The 20353-nt window shown below is 58.2% G+C and overlaps 1 protein-coding gene, 1 long non-coding RNA gene and 1 other non-coding gene across 4 annotated transcripts; 2 read left to right on the top strand and 1 right to left on the bottom strand.

Moving 5' to 3' along the window:
• The first annotated feature begins 1115 nt into the window (after positions 1–1115).
• TRNAT-UGU (transfer RNA threonine (anticodon UGU)) lies at positions 1116–1189 on the top strand. The gene has a single exon. It is a non-coding gene; the product is annotated as a tRNA-Thr (tRNA).
• A 4088-nt stretch (positions 1190–5277) lies between these two features.
• LOC132243283 (C-type lectin domain family 4 member F-like) lies at positions 5278–20283 on the top strand. Its single transcript, XM_059721265.1, has 11 exons — positions 5278–5363; positions 8036–8194; positions 10648–10752; positions 12086–12193; positions 12704–12811; positions 13797–13883; positions 14868–14975; positions 16014–16100; positions 16756–16907; positions 17046–17152; positions 19535–20283. Exons 1-11 carry the CDS (start codon positions 5288–5290, stop codon positions 19683–19685), a joined length of 1248 nt encoding a protein of 415 aa, XP_059577248.1. The 5' UTR covers positions 5278–5287; the 3' UTR covers positions 19686–20283.
• On the bottom strand, positions 7950–19690 carry LOC132248257 (uncharacterized). 2 transcript variants are annotated; one of them, XR_009459448.1, is made up of 4 exons: positions 19602–19690; positions 10982–11119; positions 10620–10758; positions 7950–8140 (listed from the first exon to the last, which is right to left on the bottom strand). It is a non-coding gene; the product is annotated as an uncharacterized LOC132248257 (long non-coding RNA). The 2 variants fall into 2 exon arrangements; XR_009459447.1 differs by lacking the exon at positions 19602–19690 and having other exon boundaries at positions 10982–12092.
• Positions 20284–20353: the final 70 nt, after the last annotated feature.

A 20353-nucleotide genomic window follows, 5' to 3' on the forward strand; every position in this document is an offset into this window, starting at 1 on the left:
TGTGTGTGTGTGTGTGTGTGTGTGTGTGTGTGTGTGGGCTGGGGTGGGGGGGGGGGGTCCGTGGTGCCAACTGCGGCACTTCCCCGCGCGCTGCAGGCACGGCGACTCCTAGCCCCCCCGCCGGGCCCGGCCTTCCCCGCGTGTCTGAACCCCGCCGAGGACGCGTGGAGCAGTGCGCACTGCCTGCCTGCTCCCACACGGACCGGTGACCATGTGAAGACACTGCTGTGTCCGCCGCTCCCCAGCGCCTCCCCGCAGCCGGCTGCGCTCTTCCTCGCGGGGGCACGCTGCCGACACTGCGAGCGCTTCTCTTCCCGCCGGGCCTGGAGGCTCGGGAGGGCTCCCCGCTCCGCGCCGCACCGCACCGCACCGCACCGCACCGCACCGCGCCGAGCCGAACGGCCGGGCGAGCACCGCCCTCCACACACGTCCGACCACCCCGAGCTGCGTGCAGCCTCCGCACGGGACTCGAACCGCCGTCGCTGGCGCAGGGCTCGGACGCGGCCCCCGCTGGGCTGGCCGGAGGCAGGGCAGCGGCAAACGGCCCTTTCCCCGCTCCACGCAGCTGTCTCTGCAAAGCCGTGGGTCGCTGCAGTCCACTCGCTTTGTGCCCCGCACTTGTCTGGGACCCAGGTTTCACAGACCGACACTTGTGTGATGATGACGACACGCTCCTGTGAAGCTGGAGCCAGTGCGTGGTCCTCCACACGTCACGGGACCGTGCCCCCCGGACTGATGCCAGACACGGTGGCAGCAGCGGGAGCCTGCGCGGACTCCTGCAAACGCTGCCCCGGCTTTGGCGCATGGACCGGGGCCGCGTGTCTTGTGCCGGGGCCGGTGGGGACAGACCTGCCGGCGGCAGAGCAGACAGCGGGGACCTGGCGGGAGCGGGGGTGCAGCTGCAGGTCGGACTGACGGTCACGTTGGCTCCCTGGGGCGGGAGACAGGGATGTGAGCCCCGGGCCCTGGGTCCCGGTCACGGCGGTGAAGACCGTGCCTCGACCCCCACCTGCCTGCGCCCACCGCCAAGCCTTTGAGAAACGCTGCTCTCTCCGTTTGCAACGCAAGGCAGTGCCCTGCCCCGGAGTGGGGGGGAGGGGAAACCCTTCAGTGTGGGCACTGTGGCTTAGCTGGTTAAAGCACCTGTCTTGTAAACAGGGGGTCCTGCGTTCAAATCCCAGCAGTGCTTGCCTTTTCACCACAGTGCAGAGTGGTGACTGGGCCAAAAGGCATCTCAAGGTTCAACAAGGGCAAAATCATCCTGCACTTAGCTCAGGAGCAACCGGGTCAGGCTCAGGGCTGCCCGATCCTCCAGTTTTTCTAGTTCACTCTGACTCCTAGCCCTACGCTTCAGCATATCTCCTACTCCCCCCACCCCCATCTTGGTGTCATCGCCCAGCGTGCTGAGGATTCACTCTGTGTCATCTTCCAGGACAGCGATGAAGACTCACAGGTTGTAGGGACACCGTGCCTGTGAAGGAGTTTTCCTGATGTTGAGCCTGAATCAGTCTTCCAGGTGTTAGTGGCCATTGTCCTGGCTTTCCCCTCGGGTGCCCTGGTGAACAGTTGCCTGGATGTACCCCGCTAGTGTAGCGGTAAGCTGCTACCAGGTGCCCGCTCGGCCTTCCTTTCCTCCAGCTGAAGAGTCCCAGGTCCCTCAGCCTTTCCTCGTATGGCTTGCCGTGTAAGACGCTGATCCTTTGGGTGGCTTTTCTCTCGACTCTCTCAAGCTCGTCCCTGTCCTCGTTCAAGTGCGGTGCCCAGAACTGCATGTCCTCTTGCAACTCCACATCCCAAAGCAGCCCTCGTCCTGCACTCGACCGCTGCACTGCACCCGACTCCAGCGTGCCCCCTTCTCAAACGCTGCATCCTCCTTCCCGTGCCCCGGGGCAGCTCTCTCCGCTGGGTTGAGTCCTTCTGCCTCTGGGGTGCGTCCGCTCCCATCCGCATCAAGCCGCTCTCATCAATACAGTGTACGTGCACCCCGACAACTGCTCCCACGGTTTATAGGCCTTGAGCGGGGCAGAAAAAGCCCCCTGCCCGCCTTGTTTCGGTGTAAACATTACTCCACACATGCTGGTGCCAGGCTGGAAAAGAGCGCCAAAACTCTGTCCAAAAAGAGCACTGCAATAGTGCACAAAAACGGCACCAAAAGACTTGTCGGGGGCAGCCCCTTTGGGTGGCTTTGCAAGGTGCTTGCGGGATTGGGGGGATGGGAGGTGCAATGCCTGGGGTACCCCCATGCCAGCTCCCAGGGATCCCGGCAAGCCAGACTTGTGAGGGGCAGGCACCCCTTTGGGTAGCTTTGCCAGGAAAAATGCACCCCAAAAACTGAGCACCCAATCCAACACCCCCACCCCCGGCAAAAGCAGCAATACTGCGCCCAGGGTAGGCGGGGTGGGGGAAGGTTTTCCATTTGAAAGACGGCAATTGGGAACTGCTCAAGCCCAGCTCCCCCTCTTTGTTCCCCCCAAAGCAAAGGCCCTTTCCTTGTAAAAACTTTATTCACCCTCCCAACACCACCCTTGCACTTGGTCTCTGCCCACACTTGGGGTTTGATTTGTGCATCCTGCACCCCGCTCCCTCTGCCCTCACCGCACCGCACACCACCCCGCACCGTGGGGAGCCACACAAGTAGGGAGCCACACAAAGGAAGACTGATTTGGGACGAACTGGGCATAAATCTGCCGAGGAGGTCCTGACCGGAGCTGGGCGGCGGCTGGTCTCTGTGGCTGTGACCTGGCAGCGTGAGCGCAGCACAGCCCAGGTGGCACCACGGGAAACCCGCCAGAGCCGAACCCGGCGGGAGGCCGAGGCCGAGCCCAGCTGCCTCCTCTCGTGGCTGACCCCGTCCCGCAGGCGCCTGGTGCTGATTTCCAGCCCTGCAGGCTGCGGGTCGGCCGTCCTGGGCCTTCAGGAACGGCACCGGCCCCACAAGCGGGGTCGCCCCCATCCTCAACCGGGGCTGCACACCGGTGCCACGGCCGCCGGCAGCCATCGCGCCGTGCCTGCGAGGGGAGGGCAGCCGTTTTGAACACGGGAGCACCGCTGAGGCGGCACCCCTGTGGGTGTGTGCACAGACAGACAAACCCCCAAACTCCCCTCAGGCTGTCGGCTTTTCTTCCCAGTGCCGGTCCAAAGTCGGACACGGTTATTTGTGCCTCCCTTCTCTCCCCTGCCGTGCGCCTCTTTGGTCCATGGGAGGTGATTTTTCCCTCAGGTCCAGCTCTGCTGCCTCCTCTGCCTCAGTTTCCCTCCCTCCAGCCCTCCTCTGGCTCCCAGCTCTGCCCTGTGCGGAGGAGACTCGGGCTCCCGGTCCCGTCGCCAGTGTGCCCCCTCCACAGCTGAAAGGAAAGGCCAAACAGAAATACTTTGAGCTTCCTCCGCCACCAGAGCCAGGGATGGGGGGAGCACAGCGGGGGACAGAGAGTTGGTTTCTGTCGTCTTTCCTGCACGGAGGCTCAGGGCACGGAGAAGAGGGTGCCCGACCCCGCACCGCCCTGGCACTGCACCAGGGACCAGCCACGCTGCCCAAGGCCGACCTGCAAGTGCTGCAGCCATGGCCTTCCCTGCCCGCAGGCAGCGCGCAGCACCCGCCTGCACCGAGCACACCGCTGCAGCCAGCGCCGCTCGCATGCGCCCGCGTCTCCCCTGACTCATGCGCGTTTGGGCCGAATCCTGGGGCCAACCGCACTCCCGACACAAAGGCACGTCCGCCCTGGCCGGCCCGCGCCATTCACGCCTGACAGAGCCCATTCGAATGGATCTGGGAGAGACCCTGGAAATCTTCATGCTCCCATCACAGCGGTTCCCAGACGGTCGGGCGTGCAACCGTGGGTATGAAGTGCAGCAGAACAGATGGTAGCCTGGAGCGGGGAGGTGAAGCAGGTGGTGTTTAGACGGTGGGCTGGAAGAGCTGGGCTTTGAGTCTGGAGAGAAGAAAACTGAGTGGGGATTTGATTATAGTCTGCAGATCCCTGCAGGGCGATGCAGAGAGGCTGGAGACGGGCTGTTCTCTGTGGGCACAGGGGACCGGACGGGAGCAATGGTCCCGAGCTGCAGCAGGGCGAGCGGAGGCTGGAGCGGAGCAGGAACGCCGTGACGCCGAGCGGGGCTGAGCACGGGAACAGGCCCCGAGAGACGTGGGGAGGATCCATCCCTGGCAGGTCCCAGACTAGACGACCGTGTGAGGGCCCTTCCAGCCTGACTTCCAATAGCCCTTCGATCCTGAGCCCCCGGGCAGTCTCACAGACCCCAGTAACCAGCATGTGCAGACGAAGGGGCAGAGCGCCAGGAGGAGGTGATGATCTAGTCCAGTCTGCGGCCCAGCAGGGCCGGGGAAGGCCACCTCGGCTTCCAGCATGGAGGTCAGGGCTGCTGGCAGAGCTGTGACCTCTCGTTCAAGCGAGACGTGGGGTGCCACGGCATGACAGGTTGTGGTTTGTGAGGCTTTCTGGATTTCTTGCCTGGGCGTGGAAGCTGGAAGGGGAAGCCCCTGTGGGTAACATGTCTGAGGGGAAAATTCAGCCTTGCAGACCCCAATCACAGCGAGGCCTTCCCATTACTATATGAAGGGGACATCGAGACACTGCCCTGCCCCGGGGTGGAGAACATCCATCCGCAGCACCTAGCACCGGCCCCAGTGCCCAAGTCCAGCTCTGCCCACGATGCTGCCTCGGCCGTGCCCTGCCCCGGGTCCGTCCTGGTTCCTGTGCCCTTCCCCGGCACAGACTCCCTGCCCTGCGGGGCTCCAGCCGTGCGGGGCTGCAGCAAGGGGGGAGCCTGGGCATCGGGGCTGTCTGCCCCATGGCCTGGGCTGCTCTCTCTCCCTTTTGCACGGCCTCTCCCCTCCAGGCTCAGCCTGCCCTTCCTGTCCTGGGACTGGGCACAGAAACCCCTGATCTCCATCCAGCCTGGGTCACTTGCAACCAGACCCCACATCCCTTCCCCTGGCGACACAGGCTGAGCTGAGCATTGCCTGCAGCTGCCCCAGCCCCCTGAAGGGAACCGGCACCCTGTGAGGCTATAACACCTCCACCCGACTCGTGTCACAGGCAGCGAGTGTGGTTAACATGTAATGTTGGTGCTGTCGGGGAGTGCAGCTGGATGTGGTGTGTGACTTGCTCAGATCTCACTTGACGGATGTAGCACTTTTTTCTTGGTGGTCAGAAGCCTTTGGTTTCACTTGGTCAGAGGATTTGCAGTGCTCAGTCCCTACATTTTTGTGCACGAAGGATACTCTCACCGAGCAGTTGGGAGGAGACGGCGGCTGGGTTCTCCGTGCACGATGAAAGCAGCAGCAGAAGAGCCTGTGTATGAGACCATGATCATGTCAGATGCTCCTCGCCAGTCTGGCGAGATGGGTAAGACTCTCCTGTTCTCTTCGAGGCTTCTTCTTCCTAAAGGCTTCTTGCTTGTGAGCAGCAGTGTCTCGGGGACAGGGCACTACGCCGCTGTGCAACACACGGGAGCCGTGCGGCACCCAGGCAGTGCGCAGTCAGACCCTCGCCCGGTCTCCCATGGGATGGTGGGGAGCACAAATCAGATTAAGAGCAAAAAGGCTCCCACAGACTGGAGCTGGGTGAGCACACTTACTGTGCCCGATCCCTTTAGTCTTCTGCTGCCGGTTGCAAATGATGCTAGAAACCAAATGTTGCAGGCTGCAGATGGTGCTAGGACCGCAAAGGGAGGCGTCCAGCACTGCGTACTTCCATTCATCCTGGCAGACCCGGTCCCAGGAGTGCCACAGTCCCTCCACATGCATGTTTCCAGTGGGGTCCTGGGAGGGGACATGAAGGCCGAGCCTTGTGCTCACTGTTTCCCATGGGTTAGCTCTGTAGGCTTGTGTCTGCTCAGCTCCTGGGCACTTCACCCTCCCTGCCAAACCACCAAACAGGAAACAGTTTTGCTTGTGAGAGTGACCTGTATCTGGCCCCATGCACCCGTCTGGGGAAGAGATTAATAGATTCATAGATTCATCGATTGTAGAGTCGGAAGGGACAACAATGGATCATCGTGTCCGACCCCCTGCCCCTGGCAGGAAAGAGGACCGAGGTCAGATGACCCCAGCCAGGTGACTATCTAGCCTCCTCTTGAAGACCTCCAAGCTAGGTGATAGCACCATCTCTCTTGGAAGCCCATTCCAGATCCCGGCCACCCTTACTGTGAAAAATGTCTTCCTAATATCTAACCTAAATCCACCCTCAACTAGTTTACACCCATTACCTGTAGTCACTCCCTGGGGTGCCCTGGTAAACAGCGCATCATCTATTCCCCGTTGACCTCCCCTAATAAATTTATAGGTGGCCACAAGATCTCCCCTCAGCCGTCTCTTGTGAAAGCTAAAGAGATTCAGCTCTCCCAACCTCCCCCTGTAGAGTCTATCACAAAGGCCATTAAACATGCGAGCGGCCTCCTCTGGACCCTCGAGATTCCCCACATCCCTCTTGAAGTGCAATGCCCAAAACTGGACACACTACTCCAACTGCGGCCTGACCAGTGCCGCATAGAGGGGGAGCATCACCTCCTTTGATCTGTTAGTCATGCACCTGCTAATGCACGGCAAGGTGCGATTGGCCTTGTTGATGGCCTCGTTACACTGCCGGCTCACGTTCCTCTTGGAGTCAGTTATGACTCCAAGATCCGTCTCTGCCTCCGAGCTGCTGAGAAGGACACTTCCTAACCTATAGGTGTGCTGGGGGTTCCTCCTTCCCAGGTGGAGTACCTTACATTTATCTTTATTAAATGGCATCCTATTTCTCTCTGCCCATTGATCCAACCTGTCCAGGTCAGCCTGAATCTGTTCCCTGCCCTCCGGTGTACTAGCTTTGCCTCATAACTTGGTGTCATCAGCGAACTTGGAGAGGGTGCTCTCCACGCCCTTGTCCAAATCGCTGATGAAGATAGTGAATAATATCGGTCTGAGAACCGAACCCTGCAGGACCCCACTGCCCACAGTGGCACAGTGACACAGGGGACCAGATGGGAGCAATGGTTCCCGAGCTGCAGCAGGGCAAGCGGAGGCTGGAGCGGAGCAGGAACACCGTGACGCCGAGCGGGGCCGAGCACGGGAACAGGCCCCGAGAGACGTGGGGAGGATCCATCCCTGGCAGGTCCCAGGAGCAGGTCGCACAGACGTGGCTGGGGTGGTGTAGTGAGGGCTGGTCCTGCCTGGAGCTGGGGCTGAACTAGACGACTGTGTGAGGGCCCTTCCAGCCTGACTTTCAGTAGCCCTTCGATCCTGAGCCCCCGGGCAGTCTCACAGTCCCCAGTAACCAGCACGTGCAGACGAGGGACACAGCACCAGGAGGAGATGACGATCTAGTCTGGTCTCCATCCCAGCAGGACCCGGGAAGGTCACCTCGGCTTCCTGCATGGAGGCGAGGGCTATATGAAGTGGACACCGAGACACTGCCCTGCCCTGGGGTGGAGAACATCCATCCGCAGCACCTAGCACCAGCCCCAGTGCCCAAGTCCAGATCTGCCCATGGCGCTGCCTCGGCCGTGTCCTGCCCCGGGTCCGTCCTGGTTCCTGTGCCCTTCCCCGGCTCAGACTCCCTGCCCTGCGGGGCGCCAGCCGTGCGGGGCTGCAGCAAGGGGGGAGCCGGGTCATCGGGCATCTCTGCCCCATGGCCTGGGCTGCCCTCTCTCCCTTTCCCATGGCCTCTCCCCTCCAGGCTCAGCCTGGCCTTCCTCTCCTGGGGCTGGGCACAGAAACCCCTGATCTCCATCCAGCCTGGGCCACTCGCAACCAGACCCCACATCCCTTCCCCTGGCGACACAGCCTGAGCTGAGCATTGCCTGCAGCTGCCCCAGCCCCCTGACCCTGTGAGGCAATAACACCTCCGCCCTGCTCCTGTCACAGGCAGTGAGTGTGGATAACACTTAATGTTGGTGCTGCCAGGGGCCTGCAGCTGGGTGTGGTGCGGGGCTTGTTTTCTCTGTCTCACTTGGTGGAAGCACTTTTTACTTGGTGGTCAGAAGCCTTTCGTTTCACTTGGTCAGAGGATATGCAGTGGTCACTTCTCGTTTGCAGTGCTCAGTTCCTACATTTTTGTGCGTGAAGGATACTCTCACCGAGCAGTTGGGAGGAGATGGCGGCTGGGTTCTTCGTCCACGATGAAAGCAGCAGCAGAAGAGCCTGTGTATGAGAACATGATCATGTCAGACGCTCCTCGCCAGTCTGGCGACAAGGGTAAGACTCCTGTTCTCTTCGTGGCTTCTTCTTCCTAAAGGCTTCTTGCTTGTGAGCAGCAGCGTCTCGGGGACAGGGCACTACGCCACTGTGCAACGCACATGAGCCGTGCGGCACCCAGGCAGTGCGCAGTCAGTCCCTCGCCTGGTCTCCCATGGGATGGTGGGGAGCACAAATCAGGTTAAGAACAAAAAGGCGCTCTCAGACTGGGGCCGGGGGGGGGCTTACTGTGCCCGACTCCTTTAGCCTTTTGCTGCCGGTTGCAAATCATGCTAAAAACCAAATGTTGCAGGCTGCAGATGGTGCTAGGACAGCAAAGGGAGGCGTCCAGCACCGAGTACTGCCATTCATCCTGGCAGACCCGGTCCCAGGAGTGCCACGGTCCCTCCCCATGTGCGTTTCCAGCGGGGTCCTGGGAGGGGGCATTAAGGGCGAGCCTTGTGCTCACTGTTTCCCATGGGTTAGCTCTGTAGGCTTGTGTCTGCTCAGCGCCGGGGCACTTCACCCTCCCTGCCAAACCACCAAACAGGAAACAGTTTTGCTTCTGAGAATGATCTCCATCTGGTGCTAGGCACCGTCTGGGGAAGAGATTCATAGATTGTCGAGTCGGAAGGGACCACAATGAATCATCATGTTCAACCCCCTGCCCCTGGCAGGAAAGAGGACCGAGGTCAGATGACCCCAGCCAGGTGACTATTTAGCCTCCTCTTGAAGACCACCAAGCTAGGTGATAGCACCACCTCTCTTGGAAGCCCATTCCAGATCCTGGCCACCCTTACTATGACAAATTTCTTCCTAATATCTAACCTAAATCCACCCTCAACTACTTTACACCCATTATTCCTAGTCACTTCCTGGGGCGCCTTATTAAACAGCGCTTCCCCTATTAACCATTGACCTCCCCTAATAAATCTATAGGTGGCCACAAGATCTCCCCTCAGCCGTCTCTTGTGAAGGCTGAAGAGATTCAGCTCTATCAACCTCTCCCCATAGGGTCTATCACAAAGGCCAACGATCATGCGAGTGGCCTCCTCTGGACCCTCTCCAGATTCCCCGCGTCCCTCTTGAAGTGCGGGGCCCAGAACTGGACACGCTACTCCAACTGCGGTCTGACCAGTGTCGCATAGAGGGGGAGCATCACCTCCCTTGATCTATTACTCGTGCACCTGCTAATGCACGACAAGGTGCGATTGGCTTTGTTGATGGCCTCGTTACACTGCCAGCTCATGTTCCTCTTGGAGTCAATTATGACTCCAAGATCCGTCTCTGCCTCCAAGCTGCTGAGAAGGACACTCCCCAACCTGTCGGTGTGCGGGGGGTTCCTCCTTCCCAGGTGGAGTACCTTACATTTATCTTTATTAAATGGCATCCTATTTCTCTCTGCCCATTGATCCAACCTGTCCAGGTCAGCCTGAATCTGCTCCCTGCCCTCTGCTGTACTACCTTTGCCCCATAACTTGGTATCATCAGTGACCTTGGAGAGGGTGCTCTCCACGCCCTCGTCCAAATCGCTGATGAAGATATTGAATAATATCTGTCCAGGACCGAACCCTGAGGGACCCCACTGCCCACCTCCCGCCAGGCCGAGAAGGAACCATCCACCACCACTCTCTGGGTGCGGTCCCTAAGCCAGTTGGCCACCCACCCGACCGTGTAGTCGTGCACTCTGCTAGCTTCCCAATGAGGATAGGGTGCGAAACTGTTTCAAAGGCCTCCCTAAAGTCCAGGAAGATGACATCAGCCTCGGCTCCCATGTCCAGGCAGTGCGTGACCTGGTCATAGAAGGCTACAAGGTTTGTCAGGCAAGATCTACCTGTGACAAACCCGTGCTGGTTTCCCCTCAGCATCGTTTCCCCTGCTGGGCCTGCACAAATGTGTTCTTTGATTATTTTCTATGGTGGCAAGGTGCCACCACAGGCTCCCGAAGGGGAGAGAGTAGACCCCACGGGCCCCATACCCCGGGAGCAGACCTCCGGCGAGGGTAACTCATCTCCTGCAAGGCAGCTGGAGCAGGAGCCGCGGCCACAGCCGCAGTTGCATGAACTAGCATTATGCCGGTTGTTTAATCAGATGTTTCTGCCGTGGGAAACAGCTGGAACAATCCCAGCGGCTGTACCGGCCTCCACAGGTAAGTTTAAAAGCCCCGCCAGAACACGGGCGGGGGGAGAGTTGGAGAAGGAGAGCACGGGCCAGCAGCTCCCTAGGCGGGCTGCAGCTCCGGCGCTAGAAGGGAACAACACAGCCTGCGAGGCTCCTGCAGGAGCACCCAGGAGACCTTTCAGTCCCCTGCTGGAGGCAAAGCAGGGGCAGGTGTAGGTGTGTGGTATGCGTGTGTGCTCGCTTCCAAGGGCCTGACTCATTCCAGCAGTGTGGCCAGGAACCACAACTGGAGACTGTGCTGGGGACACTGATCGTGTGACTCTACCTGGAGATGTTTCTTCTTCTTCTTCCAGGAAACCTTCCTGAGTCCTCTCCAAAGAGATCCCGTGTCCTCTACACTCTCCTCCTGCTGCTGAGCCTCCTCCTCGTGGCTTCTCTTGGTGGAGTCACGGCCATGTGTAAGCCTAGCACCAATCACAAACACACCTTTCATGTGAACCTTTGTGACACAAAATGAATTCACTGGATGTCAGTAAATGCAGAAAACCTAGATATATAAAATGAGCAACTGGGCACAAGCTGGAGCAATCAACCCCCAGGAAACCCCATAATTACCACTGCCCAGCCCCTTGTTACATGAGGTGCATTCAGTGGGTCTTTTCTGGTCATAATCGCTGGGCATCTCACCTTGCTACATCTCCTCCAGTCTCCTCCATAACTCAACACTTCCCCCCGTCCTGAACAGACGTGATCGCTGCGGTGTTTGGTGATGCCTTTGTGGGCTCCATAAATACTGTAGATGGAAATGTTCTCAGTAGGAGATGCCTGGTTCAGAGGAGAAAGACACAGAGGATAGAAAAAGGCTTCTGCTCATTCTGTGCTCCCAGCATCCTAGTCTAGCCGTGCAGTCAAAGCTGAGGTCCTCACTGTGGAGGAATGCTGTCCCAGCCTGTCTGTGCTTCAGGCTTAAGGAAGCACCCCAAGTTCTCGCAGTGGGTCAAGCACCCTCGAGGTCTACAAGGCCTGTGTAGCCCAGAGGGCACAGGGCCCAAATAAAGATCAGGCCCCTGGGTGGCGGCAGCGGTTACCCCAGGCTTGCAGATGTGCTCCAGGAAGTGGGGTGGCCAGATGTGAGGTGCCCTGGGGGAGGCACTCGGTAGGTATTTGGGCGCAGTGTGGTGAATGGCTCAGTGCAGGAGCGTCCCCTACTGGCCCACTACATGCACCCAATCCTTTGCACTCATACGTGGAGCCATGGTATGCAACACATGTACGGCTGAGTCTGTGGGATGGGATTAGTGTCCTTAGTAAGAGGAACTCATTCTTTTGCAAAGCTGCCATGTGGCCCAGAGAAACAGAGATGTCTTCAAAGTCTCTGCTTCTTTGTATTCGGGACATAAACTGTTCCATGTCCCCCTGTCCCTGAAGAAGTCGGCCCTGCAGCACCCTGTAGAAGTAGCTGACAATGGGTGAAGCTGTACGGATGCACTGGCTCTGTGAGCACGTAGCTGTAGTAGATGGTCCTGGACTGTGTGGGTTGTAGGTGAGTTGTTGTGGGGCCCCTGGCAACCAATTAATGGGGATCCAGGAGGAAACGGTCTTCCCAGTCTCTAAGCTAGTTCAACTGACTCGTGCATAAACAAAACTGCAGCAGCACTGGCTCTAAAGCCCATCGCCATACACAGCCTCACCAGTGCTCTCATTAGGCAGGCAAGGGCTCTTCGTTCTCCTCTGGACAAACGACAACCCTTCCCCTCTCCCTAACTTAGCCTGCTCTGACGTCCTCCCTAGATTTCCAGGAGCGGCAGGAGAAGCGCCGAGTGGCCAAAGCAGTTCAGGAACTCCGAGACTTCTGGAAGGAAAACAGCACTGTGAACATGTCTGTCCCGGAGCAGACGGGTGAGCAGCAGCACGGGACAGACTGGGTCAGACCGATGGTCCCTCTCCCTGTATCCTGTTGCAAACAGCAGCAGGGGTGGGTGCTGCAGAGGGAGAGCACTGAACATGCTCCATCCCCTCTTCAACACCCTCCCTGATGCCCCCCAGCACTGGGTGAGACATGCCAGAGGAAACGTCTCCACCCATTCTGTGCCACAGCCACGAGCAGATCCATCCTCCAGCCATGTGTCCAGCCCCTTGCTGCCCCTGGCTCTGCTCTCTGCCCCCACCCCTCCTGGGGCAAACAACTACACACAACCACTGCACGTTGCATCAAAAAGTCCTGTCTCTTGCTAGTTTTACACCCATCACCTGCTCATGTCACTGTGCCCCCAGTTCTGGGAGTTGGTGAACAACAGGCCCCTCTTCACCGGTGCTCTCACTAGGCAGGCACGGGCTCTTCATTCTCCCCTGCACAAATGAGAACCCTTTCCCTCTACCTAACCGAGCCTGCCCTGACGTCCTCCCTAGATTTCCAGGAGCAGCAGGAGAAGCACCGAGTGGCCGAAGCGGTTCAGAGAATCCGAGACTTCTGGAAGGAAAACAGCACTGTGAACGTGTCTGTCCTGGAGCAGACGGGTGAGCAGCAGCACAGGACAGACTGGGTCAGACCAATGGTCCCTCTTCCTGTATCCTGTTGCCAACAGCGGCAGGGGAGGATGCTGCAGAGGGAGAGCACTGAACATGCTCCATCCCCTCTTCAACACCCTCCCTGACGCCCCCCAGCACTGGGTGAGACATGCCAGAGGAAATGTCTCCACCCATTCTGTGCCACAGCCACGAGCAGATCCATCCTCCAGCCATGTGTCCAGCCCCTTGCTGCCCCTGGCTCTGCTCCCTGCCCCCACCCCTCCTGGGGCAAACAACTACACACAACCACTGCACGTTGCATCAAAAAGTGCTGTCTCTTGCTAGTTTTACACCCATCACCTGCTCATTTCAGTGTGCCCCCGGTTCTGAGAGCTGGTGAACAACAGGCCCCTCTTCCCTTCGTTCACGCCCGTCAACATTTTGTAGACCTCGATCCTATCCCACCTCAGCCTTCTCCTTTCCAGTTGAAGTGTCCTGGCCTTTTCAGTCTTCAATTTGTTTTACCCCTTGCCTGCCGCCGGCCCCTGCCCTTCTGTTTACTCATCTTATGCTGCTGGTGACAGTAGGGTTGGAGCATTTGCTCAGCCATGTTGGTCCATGACATGTACAGGAGGCAGGGATTTGGCGTGAGCCCTGTTCTTCGACCCACTGATTAGCTGGAACAAGTGTTGAGCCAGCTTTGGAGCATCATGTGTCTCCTTTGGGTCTCCTTTCCACTCTGGGAGGAAGTGGCCACTACCAGAGGCTGAGGAAGGGCAGGTGATGCTTGTCCAACCCCACCTTCCAACTGTTCAGTGGGTTGGATAAGAGAGGCTGCTCCCAGCCCTACTGGGAGGCACGGTGGGGTCAGATGGCAGGGCCAGGAACACCATCTGTCACACACGTCCTGTCCTGCTTTGGGCATCACCTCGTGTGACCTGCTCGGGCTCACACCATGGGGCTGCCTCCTGTGAAGCCTTTCCATCCTTTCCAGGCCAGCAGCTGGTGGGTGAAATTCAGCCATTACGGGGCCTGTGGGAGGAGATCATCTCGCCCTGCGCTGTGCTCCAGGAGCAATACCGTGAGTACCAGAGGCAAGCGCTGCACTCAGGTCTGCTAGGGCAAGGGCTGAAGAGAAGGGGAAGAGCTCCCCCACCCCTGAGCCAGGCCCACGGTAAAGAGATCGAGCTCAGCAAAGTTCCCAGGACTGTCCTACACTGAGTGGGGCTTAAGCCCCAGCAGAGCCCCTGACGCAGGACATTTGTCCTAACTGGGAAGAATTCATCCTCTTTGGGCAAACTGCCAAACGTCCCATTGGCTCGTGGCTGTGGGCACAGGAGCAGGATGTGGCTTGGGAAGCGTCAGCTGCTGGGGCTTCCTCCTAAAGTGGAAGCATTGGCACATTCACATAATGCTCTGCCCTGCCTAATTACCTCCAGCCTCTCCACAGAGCTAATTAGCCTGCCACCATCACCACACTCAGGCAGATTCCTTACCAGTTATCCCAGCCCTTGTCCCTGCAGGGTTATTCAAGTGCAAGGGGCATCACCTTGGGACCCATCAAGCTGCAGGCAGGGCCCTGCCACTCTGGGCACCGTACACCCCAATTGGGGGCTCACAGCAAGCTGCATCCAGGGTCCAGGTGGAAATCCGGGGGTTGCTGTTCACCTCAGGACCCTCGTTGTAGCACCTTTGCTCTGTGACTCTGCCTGATGCTCCTGACCCGAATCTGTAGGCACTCTCCTGACCAGGGTTTCCCAAGGCTCGAGAAGGGGTTCATCTTCCTCAGTAGTGGGGGCACGGCCTCTGCCTGGGATTTCTTGATCTTATTTTAAGAGCCGGTACAGCAGCAGGACATTGGCCACCACAGCCCCCCTGCTTTCCCTGTGGCAGGTTTGGGTGTGATGTCTGGTGCTGTGTCTGGTTTCATGGTAGCCTTAGATGATGGTTTGTCTGGGCTGGTTTGGACAGGGCTGATCCTGGCTCAGGCAGGGCTTGGAGTAGATGTGACCCTGCAGGTCTCTTCCAACCTCGACCTCTCTATGATGTCTGTGATCACCCCTAGATTTCCAGGAGCGGCGGGAGAAGCGCCGAGTGGCCGAAGCGGTTCAGGGAATCCGGGACTTCTGGAAGCAAAAGAGCACTGTGAAGGTTTCTGTCCTGGAGCAGACGGGTGAGCAGCAGCACAGGACAGACTGGGTCAGACCAATGGTCCCTCTCCCTGTATCCTGTTGCCAACAGCGGCAGGGGTGGGTGCTGCAGAGGGAGAGCACTGAACGTGCTCCAGCCCCTCTTCAACACCCTCCCTGACGCCCCCCAGCACTGGGTGAGACATGCCAGAGGAAACGACTCCACCTGTTCAGTGCCACAGCCACGAGCAGATCCATCCTCCAGCCATGTGTCCAGCCCCTTGCTGCCCCTGGCTCTGCTCTCTGCCCCCACCCCTCCTGGGGCAAACAACTACACACAACCACTGCACGTTGCATCAAAAAGTCCCGTCTCTTGCTAGTTTTACACCCATCACCTGCTCATTTCAGTGTGTGCCCCCTGGTTCTGAGAGGTGGTGAACACGAGGCCCCTGTTCCCTTCGTTCACACCCGTCAGCATTTTACAGACCTCGATCCTATCCTCAGCCTTCTCCTTTCCAGTGGAAGAGTCCCAGCCTTTTCAATCTTTAATTTATTTTACCCCTGCTTGCCGCCGGCCCCTGCCCTTCTGTTTACTCATCTTATGCTGCTGGTGGCAGTAGGGTTGGAGCATTTGCTCAGCCATGATGGTCCATGACATGTACAGGAGGCAGGGATCTGGCATGAGCCCTGTTCTTCGACCCACTGATTAGCTGGAACAAGTGTTGAGCCAGGTTTGAGCATCATGTGCTTTCTTTGGGTCTCCTTTCTACTCTGGGAAGAAGCAGCCACTACCTGAGGCTGAGGAAGGGCAGGTGATGCTTGTCCAACCCCACTTACAACTGTTCAGTGGGCCCAATACGAGAGGCTGCTCCCAGCCCTTGCCTCTTGTTGGCAGTGTTGGCATTCGGTGTGGTGGGGTGGGAGGGTAGAGACCCTGCTGGGGGGCACAGTGAGGCCAGATGGCAGGGCCAGGAACAGCATCTGTCACACACGTCCTGTCCTGGTTCGGGCATCACTTTGCATGACCTGCTCGGGCTCACACCATGGGGCTGCCTCCTGTGAAGCCTTTCCATCCATTCTAGGCCAGCAGCTGGTGGGTGAAATTCAGCCATTACGGGGCCTGTGGGAGGAGATCGTCTCGCCCTGCGCTGTGCTCCAGGAGCAATACCGTGAGTACCAGAGGCAAGCGCTGCACTCAGGTCTGCTAGGGCAAGGGTTGAAGTGAGTGAGAAGAGCTCCCCCACCCCTGAGCCAGGCCCACGGTGAAGAGATCGAGCTCAGCAAAGTTCCCAGGACTGTCCTACACTGAGCGGGGCTTAAGCCCCAGCAGAGCCCCTGACGCAGGACATTTGTCCTAACTGGGAAGAATTCATCCTCTTTGGGCAAACTGCCAAACGTCCCATTGGCTCGTGGCTGTGGGCACAGGAGCAGGATGTGGCTTGGGAAGCGTCAGCTGCTGGGGCTTCCTCCTAAAGTGGAAGCATTGGCACATTCACATAATGCTCTGCCCTGCCTCATTACCTCCAGCCTCTCCACACAGCTAATTAGCCTGCCAGCATCACCAAGCTCAGGCAGATCCCCTTTCTGGTTATCCCAGGCCTTGTCCCCGCAGGGTTATTCAAGTGAAAATGGCATCACTTTGGGACCCATCAAGCTGCAGGCAAGGCCCTGCCACTCTGGGTGCCGTACACCCAAATTGGGGGCTCACGGCAAGCTGCATCCAGGGTCCAGGTGGAAATCCGGGGGTTGCTGTTCACCTCAGGACCCTCGTTGTAGCACCTTTGCACTGTGACTCTGCCTCATGCTCCTGACCTGAATCTGTAGGCTACCTCCTGACCAGGGTTACCCAAGGCTGGAGACATCACGGAGGGAACCTCTACTACTTCTCAAAGGAGAAAAGTTCCTGGGAGGAGGCTGAGCAGTTTTGCGTGTCCCAGAACTCGCACCTGAGCTCCGTCCTCTCCCGGGAAGAGCAGGTGAGTGCAGGGATGTCTCAGGGACTTCCCCGACCGCAGCACAACAGCCTCCCTGCCAAGCCCTTCTCCCCCACGGCAGTGAGGACATTGCTGCCCTGTAGCCAGGGTCACACTAATGCTGCTATTTGTGTCTGGTAGGAGTATCTTGCCACGGAACTCAGAGGCGCATATCACTGGATCGGGCTGAGCGACCGTGAGGCAGAAGGCTCCTGGCGCTGGGTGGACGGCTCCAAGTACACGGAGGGGTAACGGCACTGGGACACTCTGGCCTGGGTGGAGCCTCTTGGAAATTTCTGCTGGCTTCAGAGCATAATCTTGGGCTGGAAGAGCCCTCAGGAGACCTCTAGTTCATGTCCCTGCTCCAGGCAGGGCCTCCCAGTTTGCAACGTCCAAGACCAGGGTTTCATAGATTCATAGATGTTGGGGTCAGAAGGGACCTCAATAGATCATCGAGTCTGATCCCATGCATAAGCAGAAAAGAGTGCTGGGTCTAGATGACCCCAGCTAGATACTCATCTAACCTCCTCTTGAAGACCCCCAGGGAAGGGGAGAGCACCACCTCCCTTGGGAGCCCGTTCCAGACCTTGGCCACTCGAACTGTGAAGAAGTTCTTCCTAATGTCCAATGTAAATCTGCTCTCTGCTAGCTTGTGGCCATTGTTTCTTGTAACCCCCGGGGGCGCCTTGGTGAATAAATACTCACCAATTCCCTTCTGTGCCCCCGTGATGAACTTATAGGCAGCCACAAGGTCGCCTCTCAACCTTCTCTTGCGGAGGCTGAAAAGGTCCAGTTTCTCTAGTCTCTCCTCGTAGGGCTTGGTCTGCAGGCCCTTAAGCATACCAGTGGCCCTTCTCTGGACCCTCTCCAGGTTATCCGCATCCCTCTTGAAGTGCGGCGCCCAGAATTGCGCGCAGTACTCCAACTGCGGTCTGACCAGCGCCCGATAGAGGGGAAGTATCACCTCCCTGGACCTATTCGTCATGCATCTGCTGATGCACGATAAAGTGCCGTTAGCTTTTCTGATGGCTTCGTCACACTGCTGACTCATGTTCATCTTGGAGTCCACTAGGACTCCAAGATCCCTTTCCACCTCTGTGCCACCCAGCAGGTCATTCCCTAGGCTGTAGGTGTGCTGGACATTTTTCCTCCCTAGGTGCAGCACTTTGCATTTCTCCTTGTTGAACTGCATCCTGTTGTTTTCTGCCCACTTGTCCAACCTGTCCAGGTCTGCTTGTCTGCTTGGGTTTGTCCAGGTCTGCTTGGGTCTGTCTGACCGACTTCCCCAGACAGAGATTTCCCCCCTCTCCAAGGACCTGCTTTTGTGCTGAATGCCCTCAGAGCTGGAAAGGTCTCCCTAAGCTCCCACCCAGTTCTGCCAGCCTTTCCTCACAGGTCAGGTTTTCTAGACCTCTGATCCCTTTGGTTGTTCTGCTGGCGTCCCTCCGTGGCGTCTTTGTGTTTCTTGAAGTGTTCCCCATCGCAGGCTTCCAGGACCTCTGCGCTGCTCTAGAGACCAGTTTTGCAAAGATGAATGGGCTCCAGCGTGACATGGCCCTAGCTCCTCACTCAGTAACGGTTGGAGCTGGAGGACAGGGGACAAGGGGTTGTGCAAGTAGGCCTTGAGATGGTGGAGGTGTGGACAAGGAGAAGTGAGGCCCAGGACTCCCCTGGCAATGGGGAAAGGGAAAGGTCCTGGTAGGGGAGGTTTGTGCCCCTGCGGGATGGGGGAAGGAGGAGGAGGAGCACACGGGGCACGTCTGCAGCATGGCAGCACAGCACTCAGCCTTGCTGATGAGAAAATGAGCCCTGGCTACCCACTCCCGACCCTTAAGCATCCACACCACAATGCAAAGGGGGCACCTGGGGCTTTCCAAGCCAGGCTCTGGGGTGCAGGTGTGAAGGAGAGTGCTAGGGTGACACCCCACCTGCATTGTCTGCTGGCTGATGTGGGAGGACAGAGCTTATGGTTCCAGGATGCAGAGAAGCCCTAGTGACCGTGGTGAGGAGGAGGCAGCACAGGAGGCTCTCAGAGCTGCAGGCACAGGGGAGCGGAAGGGTGTCCTAGGCTGCCCCGACATAGCTGGGGAGGGGAGGGCACTAGACACCACATCCTATTCTACCTCTTGGGTGTGCAAGTGGGCTTGGGCACCCAGGTACCGTTTCCTTCTCCCGTTTCAATCCCTGGAAAACCGGTAATGCAAACGGTGGGTGGGTCCTGTTACTCCTCACTGCTTTTTGGAGACTGAAGGGTGACATGGTCTTACACAGTAGATCGGGGTGGGGAGAATGCGGCGGGCCAGGCCATTCTATCCCAGCTGTGGGGCCCCTACAAAATTTAGAAAATTAATATTTATCTGTGCTGGGCTGCCTGTCATGCAGCCCTTGATGGCTTCCCAAAGCTCAGTAAGCGGCCCTCTGCCCCAAATAATTGCCCACCCCTGTACTAGATGCATGTACAGATTTTCAGGACATGAACCGGGTGGCACAGAAGCACACCTAAAACGGGAAACAGAAGCTGGCCCTAGGAGTCTGCAGCGGCCTTTGCCTATAGAAGAACAGAGCCTAATAACCCCTGGTCAGGGGCACCTACACTGGCTAGTCAGCAGGAAATGTCCTTTTTTCCCTAGGTTTTGGTCAGAAAGCCAGCCGGACAACTGGGATCAGGGAGTTGGAGGGACAGAAGACTGTGTTCACCTGAGCAAACCACGTTATGAAACATGGAATGATGCCAACTGCGCCCTGCAGCACCACTGGATCTGTAAGGCGGCCCTGGGGTAGGCCACTGTTCTCCCAGGGAAGCCACACGCAGCAGCCTGGGACCGTAGAATAAGCATCTGTAAAGCAAGCTTGCTCAATAGGTTAAGACAAGTTCAGATAAGTGCTTTTGGGCATCACTAGTAGCACTTAAGAGTAACAGCCGCTGTTCTGCTTTGCGGTAAGAACTGAATTGCACGTAGTCAGCTAGCAGCCCAGGATCCCCAAACCGCGGGCACGCAGCTCCGCAGAGCCAGGCCCCCCTGCACCAACACCGACGGTGTGACAACACAACAGAATTGCCCTCGAGCCCCTGCTTGCACGCGTCCCCAGACGTGGGGGGAAGAGACAAGAAGTCACCCCTGCCGGAACCGGGGGCCTCACCCGGGCCCCAAGGAAGCTGGTTTAAGACATGGCAGCGAAGGCAGTCAGCGCATCTTGAATACAACGCGCCGCACAGAAACGTTGGGTGTCGACTGAGCGGGGGATTTCGGAGAGCCCAGCACGTTGGAGATGCCGTGCCGCCAGTCTGCGTGCCACCATCCTGCGTGTCCCGAGCTCGGAGAGGGGAATCTCTATTACAGCGCTGTGGCAGCGAGACGGGCACGGCGACCAGCCTTTCTTCTTGTGCTTGTAGGTGAGCAATAAAAGCCTGGGCCGTAAGCCTGTCTCTGCTCTCTGCCGGCATCCGC

This window comes from Alligator mississippiensis, chromosome 2 (genome assembly GCF_030867095.1).
Source record: "Alligator mississippiensis isolate rAllMis1 chromosome 2, rAllMis1, whole genome shotgun sequence".
In the NCBI taxonomy this organism is placed as follows: Eukaryota; Metazoa; Chordata; order Crocodylia; family Alligatoridae; genus Alligator; species Alligator mississippiensis.